The sequence below is a fragment of the Nothobranchius furzeri genome, chromosome 7, assembly GCF_043380555.1.
Source record: "Nothobranchius furzeri strain GRZ-AD chromosome 7, NfurGRZ-RIMD1, whole genome shotgun sequence".
Taxonomy (NCBI): domain Eukaryota; kingdom Metazoa; phylum Chordata; class Actinopteri; order Cyprinodontiformes; family Nothobranchiidae; genus Nothobranchius; species Nothobranchius furzeri.
The window spans coordinates 36,348,842-36,360,810 of NC_091747.1; the positions used below are offsets into that span (position 1 = coordinate 36,348,842).

Sequence of the window (11,969 nt, forward strand, 5' to 3'; positions counted from 1 at the left end):
AACTTCAATTTAATGACAATGTAAAGAATGAGATGTGAGCCATGAACCATAAAATGTGAGATTCCATAGAAATATGAAATATCAATCTGATGGATCTTTGAATATTTTAATCAGAAGATCGGAACTTTATTTAGTTGTTTCGTCCTGGCCGTGGAACTGTGGACCAGCTCTATACCCTTGCAAGGGTGATGGAGGGGGCATGGGAGTTTGCCCAACCAATCCACATGTGCTTTGTGGATTTGGAGAAGGCTTATGACCGTGTCCCCAGGGGCACCCTGTGGGGGACGCTCCAGGAGTATGGGGTGGGTGGCTTTCTGTTAAGGGCCATTCAGTCCCTTTACCAGAGGAGCGTGAGTTTGGTCCGCATAGCCGGTAGTAAGTCGGACCTGTTCCCAGTGAGGGTTGGACTCCGCCAGGGCTGCCCTTTGTCACCGGTTCTGTTCATCACTTTTATGGACAGAATTTCTAGACGCAGCCGTGGTGTGGAGTGTGTCGAGTTTGGTGGCAGGAGAATCTCGTCTCTGCTTTTTGCGGATGATGTGGTTCTCCTAGCTTCATCCAGCTCTGACCTTCAGCTCTTGCTGGGTAGGTTCGCGGCCGAATGTGAAGCGGCTGGGATGAGGATCAGCACCTCCAAATCTGAGACCATGGTTCTCGACCGGAAAAGGGTGGCTTGCCACCTCCGGGTCGGGGGAGAGGTCCTACCTCAAGTGGAGGAGTTTAAGTATCTCGGGGTCTTGTTCACGAGTGAGGGTAGGAGGGATCGGGAGATCGACAGGCGGATTGGTTCGGCGTCTGCAGTGATGCGGACGCTGAGCCGATCTGTCGTGGGGAAGAGGGAGCTGAGCCAGAAAGCCAGGCTCTCGATTTACCGGTCGATCTACGTCCCAATCCTCACCTATGGTCATGAGCTTTGGGTAATGACCGAAAGAACGAGATCGCGGATACAAGCGGCCGAAATGAGTTTCCTCCGTAGGGTGGCCGGGCTCAGCCTTAGAGATAGGGTGAGGAGCTCGGACATTCGGGAGGGACTCGGAGTAGAACCGCTGCTCCTCTGGATCGAAAGGAGCCAGTTGAGGTGGTTTGGGCATCTGGTCAGGATGCCTCCTGGACGCCTCCCCGGGGAGGTGTTTCGGGCATGTCCTGCCGGCAGAAGGCCCCCGGGTCGACCCAGGACACGTTGGAGAGGTTACATCTCCAATCTGGTCCGGGAACGCCTTGGGGTCCTGCCGGAGGAGCTGGTGGACAAGGCCGGGGAGAGGACGGCCTGGAGCTCCCTAATTGGGATGCTGCCCCCGCGACCCGGACCCGGATAAGCGGAGGAAGACGACGACGACGACGACGAGGAGATCGGAACTTTTTATTGCAGGGATTAAGCGACACTTCGTATTAACTCCAAGGAAAGAGAGTCAGGTTTAAAATAGTTAAGAAATTTATTTCTACACAATTTAAACAAGACTAACTTAAACACTCGGTGGACTGATGGAACTAAGGTGGAGTGAGACGTGAAATGATGATAGTGTGTGTGTGTGTGTGTGGGATGTTATTCAGAACCAGCGGATCCAGAGAAGCAGTTAGTTCTGAGTGGGAGTGAATGTTTCGCTCTAAACTTTAGTAGGAGATTTATAACACACATGAAACACCATCTGTCTGTCTACGTACCCCAGGGGAAGCCTCAGATTAGATCCAGAATGTCAAGGTCCTCTTGGACCCTCCTTTGAACCGAAGCCGGTAGAAAAGCAGCACTGCCGACCAAACTAGTCTTGGAATGCTTCCAGGTCACGGCAGGTTATCATGGGGGTTCAGCGAGACCCTGAAGGGGTCATGAGGTTCAGCTTTTATTCTGAAGGAACTGTTGCGGTCAGTTGTCACTTGCAACAGATTTTATCCAGCTTGTCTGAGGTTCTTTATGGCTGAAGAGGAAGTCCGGATGGCCGGTCCAAGACCTCTCTAGAACGCTTTGAACTAAAGAAAAGGTGGCGTGGGATAGTTTTTATAATTGTCATATTTTGGTTTACTGGCAAATCAGAATTTGACAAGCAAAAGAGGCTCGTCTCGTCTCGTCTTCCTCCGCTTATCCGGGTCCGGGTCGCGGGGGCAGCATCCCAACTAGGGAGCTCCAGGCCGTCCTCTCCCCGGCCTTGTCCACCAGCTCCTCCGGCAGGACCCCAAGGCGTTCCCGGACCAGATTGGAGATGTAACTTCTCCAACGTGTCCTGGGTCGACCCGGGGGCCTTCTGCCGGCAGGACATGCCCGAAACACCTCCCCAGGGAGGCGTCCAGGAGGCATCCTGACCAGATGCCCAAACCACCTCAACTGGCTCCTTTCGATCCGGAGGAGCAGCGGTTCTACTCCGAGTCCCTCCCGAATGTCCGAGCTCCTCACCCTATCTCTAAGGCTGAGCCCGGCCACCCTACGGAGGAAACTCATTTCGGCCGCTTGTATCCGCGATCTCGTTCTTTCGGTCATTACCCAAAGCTCATGACCATAGGTGAGGATTGGGACGTAGATCGACCGGTAAATCGAGAGCCTGGCTTTCTGGCTCAGCTCCCTCTTCCCCACGACAGATCGGCTCAGCGTCCGCATCACTGCAGATGCCGAACCAATCCGCCTGTCGATCTCCCGATCCCTCCTACCCTCACTCGTGAACAAGACCCCGAGATACTTAAACTCCTCCACTTGAGGTAGGACCTCTCCCCCGACTCGGAGGTGGCAAGCCACCCTTTTCCGGTCGAGAACCATGGTCTCAGATTTGGAGGTGCTGATCCTCATCCCAGCCGCTTCACATTCGGCCGCGAACCTACCCAGCAAGAGCTGAAGGTCAGAGCTGGATGAAGCTAGGAGGACCACATCATCCGCAAAAAGCAGAGACGAGATTCTCCTGCCACCAAACTCGACACACTCCACACCACGGCTGCGTCTAGAAATTCTGTCCATAAAAGTGATGAACAGAACCGGTGACAAAGGGCAGCCCTGGCGGAGTCCAACCCTCACTGGGAACAGGTCCGACTTACTACCGGCTATGCGGACCAAACTCACGCTCCTCTGGTAAAGGGACTGAATGGCCCTTAACAGAAAGCCACCCACCCCATACTCCTGGAGCGTCCCCCACAGGGTGCCCCTGGGGACACGGTCATAAGCCTTCTCCAAATCCACAAAGCACATGTGGATTGGTTGGGCAAACTCCCATGCCCCCTCCATCACCCTTGCAAGGGTATAGAGCTGGTCCACAGTTCCACGGCCAGGACGAAAACCACATTGCTCCTCCTCTATCTGAGATTCAACTATCGATCGGACCCTCCTCTCCAGTACCTTGGAGTAGACCTTTCCAGGGAGGCTGAGGAGTGTGATCCCCCTATAGTTGGAACACACCCTCAGGTCACCCTTCTTAAAGATGGGGACCACCACCCCGGTCTGCCACTCCCTAGGAACTGCCCCCGATGACCACGCAATGTTGTAGAGACGTGTCAACCATGACAGCCCTACAACATCCATAGCCTTGAGATACCCAGGACGAACCTCATCCGCCCCCGGGGCTCCGCCGCTGTGTAGTTGTTTGACTACCTCAGCAACTTCTGCCCCCGAGATCGGACAGTCCATCCCCAGGCCTCCCAGCTCTGGTTCCTCCTCGGAATGCGCATTGGTGGGATTGAGGAGCTCCTCAAAGTATTCCTTCCACCGTCCGACTATAGCCTCAGTTGACGTCAGCAGCTCCCCATCCCCACTGTAAACAGTGTGAGCGAGTTGCTGCCTTCCTCTCCTGAGGCGCCGGACAGTTTGCCAGAACCTCTTTGGAGCCGATCGATAGTCTTTCTCCATGGCCTCACCAAACTCCTCCCACGCCCGAGATTTTGCCTCGGCAACTGCCACTGCTGCACCCCGCTTGGCTATCCGGTACCTGTCTGCTGCCTCCGGAGACCCACAGACCAGCCACGCCCTGTAGGCCTCCTTCTTCAGCCTGACGGCTCCCCGAACCTCTGGTGTCCACCAGCGGGTACGGGGGTTGCCACCACGACTGGCACCGGCCACCTTACGGCCACAGCTAGCAACAGCCGCCTCGACAATCGCAGAGTGGAACAAGGCCCACTCGGACTCAATGTCCCCCACTGCTCTCGGGACGTGGTCAAAGCTCTGCCGGAGGTGGGAGTTGAAGACCGTCTTGACAGGTTCTTCTGCCAGGCGTTCCCAGCAGACCCTCACTATGCGTTTGGGTCTGCCAGGTCTACGCGGCATGTTCCCTTGCCATCTGATCCAACTCACCACCAGGTGGTGATCAGTTGACAGCTCCGCCCCTCTCTTCACTCGGGTGTCCAAAACATACGGTCGCAGGTCAGATGATACGACTACAAAATCTATCATCGACCTGTGACCTAGGCTGCCCTGGTACCAAGTGTACCGGTGGGCATCCTTATGTTCGAACATGGTGTTCGTTATGGCCAAACTGCGGCTTGCACAGAAGTCCAATAACAAAACACCGCTCGAGTTCTGATCAGGTGGGCCGTTCCTCCCAATCACACCCCTCCAGGTCAAGCTGTCATTGCCCACGTGAGCATTGAAGTCCCCCAGCAGGACAATGGAGTCCCCTGATGGAGCAAAAGAGGGTTTATACAAACACCACAGATAACCACGCCTAGCCAGAATGTGAAGGTTCTGATTGGGTCAGACAAAAGGAAATGTGTCATGTGGCTTTAGCATTACGTGTCATTAGTGTCTAGTGCAAATGTCCAGGATTATAATAACTTGTAAAATACCACTGATCACAGGATAAGTAATAACATAGTCATTTCACAGATTGATGGAACATTGGGCTCACATTATTATTGGTAATTAACAAAGTTATTGATTATGTATTTATCGAAATAGTTCTTCATCTTCGTCTTGGTAACAAAGGTAAAGCAGTTCAGATGAGCAGAGTGCATGAAAGACCTTGGCCACTATCTTATTTAGATTAGGCTGTCGGAGACTTTATGTCTCTGCTCGAATAGACACAGCAGATCATGACCTTTAGGTCATAAACAGGACATTCATGATGCTACAACAATGATAACAAATAAATACCAGAAATAAAGTTTCTTAAAGCTTCATTTATTTGCCCAAACAAGCAGAAACTGAAACTGATTATAAACAAAGTATTGATGCATTTAGCAGTAAATCAAACCCAGAACCAAGAATCATTTATGATTTTTGTCCATGTCGAGCCATTTTTGTGCTAAAATATCAAATGTGCTCAAGTCATCATCAAGTCAACAGATGCAAGTTGATTCAAGTCCCAAGTCATTGGCGTTCAAGTCCGAGTCAAGTCGAAAGTCTTTATAGATTTTATCAAGTCAAGTCAGAAGTCATTAAAATAATGACTTGAGTCAGACTCAAGTCCAAGTCATGTGACTTTAGTCCACACCTCTGGTCATTGTCATTTCAGTTGGCTTTGTATGTAGTTTACCTCCCTCTCAGCAGACATGCTGTCCTTTGTTTCCCAGTTTGAGATCCTACAGGTTTTTTCAGCTCCGGCGCTCCTGATCAGTTTTATCACTACACATGCAGAATGGCTTTATTTCATAGCAGGGCTTGTGCTAACTAACACACACACACACACACACACACACACACACACACACACACACACACACACACACACACACACACACACACACACTTTCCTTTACCTATTTGTTTACCTGGAAGCAAAAAGACTACAGACATATTCTGGTAGCCTTTAGACAGATCATATCAGGTTTGTGTGATATACTGATGAAGATGGATCATTGTCCATTAGAAGGTTTCACTACTGATTTTGGTTCTATAGCCCCCCCAACATTTACTCCAAAGCTCTAGTCTACATCAGCTCCTAACTTACCTGTCACTTGTTCTCCGAGTCCATAGCTGCTTTTGTCCGTAGTGACCGTATAAGGTGATTGAGTAGTCCGTGCCAGCCTGGAGTGCTGCGGTGTCAAGTCTGAACAGCTGCCTGTAACTTTACCCGAGGGGTAACCCCAGACCCTAGAGACAGCACAAACCAGCAGCAATCCCCTGAGATCCATCACAAAGGTGGGATGCTAACTGATTCAGCTGACAGCAAGTGGCTAACAGATCACCTGTTCTTGTTCAGCTGAACTAAACAAGGTGTTGCCACTCCCAACAAAAGCAGAAGGGGGCGTGGTGTAACAGAAGACCCACGATTGAGACTTGCTGTGTCTGAGATCAGTGGACTCAGCTGTCTACTTTAAAAAGCAGCTGAAGACTCACTTGTTCAAGCTGGCTTTTGTATGACCTTCATCACCACTCTCTCTTTATTCTGCTCTCCCCACCTATTCCACCTTCCTCAGGATCCACTGATTTCCCTCTTTCCTATTCACTCTCTTTCTTTCTTAACATTTTTTAATCACATTTGTCTATTTTTTGCTCATTTTAAATATATTTTTAACAATTTTCTAAATTCTTTTTTATATTTTTACATTTTTTGTTTTTGTGAAGCGCCTCGTGATTTCTATCTTGAGAGGCGCTATAGAAATGATATTTTCTTCTTCTTCTTGTCCCCGTCCCATTGCTTAGAAAACTGAGAGGTAAGAAATTCAAGTGTCTAGCTCTGGCTGACGTTTGCTGCCAAGTCACCTGCTAACACTTTACAGAAGGAGTCAGCACATCTAAATTATCCTGAGCACATTTCCATCTTTTTTACTTATAAAGAACAATCTCATAACAAAACATCAAAATCAGGTTCAAATTGAAGACATCATCAGTAGTAAAATCTGATCCAGTGGCTCATTAAACAGCACTTAGGCCCAGTCCACATGTAGCTGTTTTTTTAAACGAATATCCGCCCCTCCAAAAACTTGCATCCACACCACCTCGTTTAAAAAAAAACTCTGTCCACACGTACCCGGATAAATACGTTGTTAAGGACATGCCAGACCTGTAGGCGGCAGTACTTCCCCCGTTCTTGACCTCGTCCTTCGTCTGTGGTCTTCTGCAAGGAGCAGTAATTCCGCTTGCAAAAACAAACAAGCAGAAAGCGCTTGGACAATTGATAAAGCGAGCGCAGCTCTGAGGGCATCCATGCTGTCGGCTAGTGTAAACACAGGTCGCACACATGATGTCACCATTTTTTGTCACGGAAAGTGACGTTGCGGATCTTAAAACTCCGGTTTTGTCCGTCCACACGCAGACACCCAAAACGGAGAAAATGCAGATCTTCACTTTGGCCGGAGTTTTTAAAAAGATCCATTTTCGTGTGAAAAAACTCCGTTTTCGTGTGGATGACAGGCCAAAACGTAGAAAAATATCTACGTTTTGGCAGATCCCCGTCTACGTGTGGACAGGGCCTCAGTATGTTGTAGCAGGACCCAAAACGCAGGCAGCTGGGTTCAAATAGACAAGGGAGTGAATATAATGACAGTGGAGCAGGTGTGATGATTATGGGCTGCAGGTGTGACTAGTTATCTGAGGGAAGGGAGAAACACAAGAAGGCTGAACCAGGTAAAACAATAAGACACTTTATTCTAAAAGAATACAGCAACAGATGACTAAGGACCGAAGTAAAACACGAGACTGGATTTAACCCTAACCCTGAACTAAAAAGGCTGGGAGAACAAGCTAAACCATGAACCAAATAAGAAATCTATGTGTAGGGGAAATTATAAAAAATAGGGCTGAATGAATAAATCTAAGGGGGCAGGAACACATCTAAGAGAACACAGGGGTCAAAGGTGAAGGTCACACAAGGAAAAAACAACTAGAAAACTGGGAGGGGGAGATAATGTAAAGTAATGGAGAAAATAAGACTCACTGTGAGACATGGAGAACTAAAACAAATGCTGGGGAGACAAGGGAGACGGGACATGGAACATAGGATGACATGGACAGGACACCCTGGAAAATAAAACTAGTAGATCAGTGTGTGGGTTAGGGTTAGGACAACTGACGTGCAGCGGTGAGTACGTCGTGTTTATCAAAGAGCACGAGGAGACGGTTTGAGAGGCAACCATAGATTTTGCCCCACTGCTGAGATCTGTCTATGGATCGAGGCCAGACCCTTATAGGATGGCTTGCTGGGCTACTTCTGGATAGCTTTAGCCCAGACTGCATTTTCTTCATGAGGCAGAAAAAAGGAAAATGTAAATAATTTCTGTTTTTATTAGCTCAACAGGCTGGAAATGTAATCGACTGATTTGAATCTAGTAAAAATAATTTCTAATTAAAAACATGAAAATCAACTGCGTGCCTTTGTATCTGAGCTGAAGGCTGAGCATTTGTTTGGAGGAGAGCCAGAACCACGTTTCCACCATGAGACATAGCACATTTCATTTAGTCACAAAACAGGGTTTTCTTTAGACTTCTGTGTTTTGTTTGAGAGATACAGAGCAAACGAGTTGGCGTGACTCAGGCCCGAGTCTCGCCGATTCGTTTTGCTGTGTCATGTTACCAGGGAGCAGGAGGGTGGAGTTTCCTCTGGCTGGAAACAACGACAGTTCAGCTGCAGCGGGGATTTCCCTCCGGGCTCTGGGCGTGGTGAGGTTTAACGCAGCCATCAGAATTCAGGAACAATCAATGAGAGTTTTTAATCAGACACCAGCAGATATTCTCATTTCAGGCGCTCAAATGAAAGAAAATGCAATTGGGTTTGACCATTGACCTGACCCGTGTTGGCCCTACAGCTGATGAAGGTCTAGCCCCCACCGTCTCACAGTGCCAGGTATTGTGTAATGTAATAGTTGATACTCACAAAGCACTCCCCCTGAACACCTGAAACGCTCAACACAAACAGCTACCATCATTCCATCAGTAACTGAAGCAGGACCGGTTTCTGTCTGAACATTTCAACAGACCAGACCATCAACACAGAGAAGAGTTTAATGTTGGGAGGTGATAAGTCAGTAGAGCCCATCTTAATTCTAGAAAGATCTTCTACTCCATCATCTGTTAGTGGGTGTTTCCATTTAGATACATAGTTTGGGTTTGGACGCCTGCCACCTGTTTATCTGTTTTCTTTTGTTGTTTCTGATCAGTTACTTTTGTGTTTTGTTAAATTTAGGATTTTCCAGCCTTTATTTACCTCGTTACTCATCACAACGTGACATTCACAGACAAACTGACTCTGAGATCCGCCTCCAACAAAGAGGAATCAACTGACTATGGTTATAACTTCCTTACATGGTCACATTCACGTGCTTGTCAATGTCTATGTCAATGTCAAGTTTATTTATATAGCACATTTCCAACAATCAGAGATTGCACAAAGTGCTGTACACAGACAAGCAGTAAAAATAATATGATAAAACACTGAGAAACATCCAGTAGACCCTATGTAAAATAAATTAACGATGAAATCAGTTAAAAGCAAGGGTAAAAAGTTAGGTTTTTAAAAGAGACTTAAAGGCAGAAAGGCTGTTAACAGACCTAATCTGTAGGGGAAGGCTGTTCCAGAGCTTGGGAGCGGTCACAGAAAAAGCTCTGTTGCCTCTCGACTTCAGCCTAGACTGGGGAACAGATAAAAGAGGTAGAGATGATGATCGCAAGTTTCTTTTGGGGACATGAGTGTTTAAGAGTTCCGACAGATAAGGAGGGGCCAAATTGTGTAGTGCCTTAAAACAGAGCAGTAGCTTTTCAAGCCAGTGAAGAGCTTGTAAGACTGGTGTTATGTGATCCCTGCGCCTCCGACCTGTCAGCAAGCGAGCTGCCGCTTTCTGAAGGTTGGTTTATGCTTGACACGTCCGCGAGGCCCGCACGGCTCCGCGCGGAAAAGTTGCGTCATTTTAACAACCACGCCCCTCCACCCCGCCTCCGCACGGCCCAAAATTTCCGCACCGCGCACCTAGGAAATTTTCTAACCACGCGGACAGTCAGACGCGGAAAAACATGGCGGACTGGGTCGTAAATACAGACATTTGTATGATTCAGCTCTCAAAGATCACCGTGATCAACATGTTGTCAATAATTCTTAGAGAGAAATAGCTTGCACTGTCGGAAAAGACGAGGACGCTGGAATGCCATGTTGTAAACAACAGTCATTTTTACTTCTACTATGGTGTAGTGTTGGATGCATGCTGTAGAGCTCCATGCTGCCCCGTTCAGTTTGGGAGAATATTGGCTCACCGCAGAGACAAGCCGCATGAACCATAAACGCTGCAAGTTGTGAAGCGCGTTCCAGCCGCGAGCCGCATCACCAAGCGGAATGTAAATGCGTCAAGCATAAACCAAGCTTGAGCCTCCTGCAAGCGGTGAATTGATGACTGCTCCAGTCCATGATAAAGAGAGTTGCAGTACTTGAGTCTCAACATGATTAGCAAGTGTATAACCTTTTCAAAATCTTTAACTGGTAAATAGGGCTTGACTTTACTAAGAACACGCAAATGAAAGAACACACTCCGGGCCACAGAACTTATCTGTTTATCAAGCTTAAAATGGCCATTAATGAAAAAAACCCAGATTTCTTGCCTGAGACACGCAAAACGATTCTAAAGGGCCAAATACACTGTTTACACCGTGCAACAGCCCAGGGTCCCCAAAAACCACAATTTTAGTTTTTTTTTTTGTCATTTAAAGAAAGAAGCTTAAATTGTAACCAGTTTTTAACGTCTTTTAGACAATTCAGCAATTTATCAAACGATGGCCTTCGAGAATGTAGTGGGACATACATCTGCACATCGTCCGCAAAGAAGTGGTATGAGACGCCATGCTTATGAAAGGGGCAACATATACAGTGAGAACAAGAGCGGGCCCAAAACTGAACCTTGAGGGACACCACAACTAAGTTTCGCTGGAGACGAACAACACTGCCCCATATTTACAGTAAAAGTCCTGTCTGACAGGTAGGACTTAAACCACTGCAACACTGAGCCTCAGATGCCAACGTCATGCTCTAGGCGGGATAAGAGGATCTGATGTTGTTGTTACACGGAAACCGCATGGACAAGATTTGACCCTTTATAGACTCTGTAGCTGCAGTTGACACCCACTTGACTCCAAGCCTGTATCCCGACCATGAAAATTAAAATAACTACATTTTAAAACATGAAAACACAGAAATAAATGTTTTAAATGTGAGTGACCAATAAAAGTTGTTATGTTTGACTCTTTCTTTTCAAACGCACTTCACGATACCTCAAAAGGCTAACAAGCTAACCCACTAGCAGTGCTGCCTAAATATCTGTTTCATTGACATTTTGAAAAAAGTTGACCACATGTGATACAAATAAAATGTATTCATTGTTGTTTTGCTATTTAAGGGAAAAACTAGACTTTTACTTTGTATTTCAAGTCATCTTTTAAAACCGTAGCATAATGAGGCGCTTGTTGCCATAATGTAGCGGAGAACAGGTCTGTTCAAAGTGCCATATTTGGCCGCTTCTCAATATGCGCACTTGTGTAAACTTGTGTACTCACGTCAATGTGATACCTCATCAGCAATGACCCAAGTACTGTACCGATCCCAAGTACACATCATGTCAAGGTCGTGCAAAGCTCTGGATGTGTTGCCAATTGTATCGATAATGCATCAATGTATCCTTCTGCAGACTTGGGACAGCAAATTTTCCCACAATGCATTGGGTCACAAACTGTTATCCTCTGAGCATCAGAGGAGAAAGCTCATAACTGTAATGTTATTTCCAGGAAACTGGTAGTTTAATGCTGTTGGTACAATTGCATTTAGGGGGATGATGAAAAACCACCCAAAGTTTTTGTTTATTTGTTTATTTGAGAATCCTCATTAGTCTTAATCATAGTGAAAACTATTCTTCCTGGGGTCCGCTTCATAAAAAAAAAACAGAAAACACATAAACAAGATATTTATTTTTCTTGGTAATTAGTTACTTTTTACTTGTAACTCGGTAAGTAACCAAGTTACTTATTTGACAAAGTAATCAGTAACTATAACTAATTACTTTTAAAAGTAACATCCCTAACACTGGTGAGAACTGGTTTTGATTACTGAAGAAGTCACCCACACGCTGTGGGTCATGGTCCCCCTTGA

At 47.0% G+C, this 11,969-nt stretch overlaps 1 protein-coding gene across 1 annotated transcript in view; it reads right to left on the reverse strand.

The window, feature by feature from the left end:
* zgc:163022 (putative ferric-chelate reductase 1) overlaps positions 1-6,224 on the reverse strand; it is a 37,577-nt gene extending 31,353 nt beyond the window's left edge. Inside the window, exon 1 of the mRNA XM_070553049.1 lies at positions 5,856-6,224. Coding sequence (XP_070409150.1) covers positions 5,856-6,039 — 184 coding nt within the window. The 5' untranslated portion in view covers positions 6,040-6,224. The remainder of the gene's footprint in view (positions 1-5,855) is intronic.
* Positions 6,225-11,969: the final 5,745 nt, after the last annotated feature.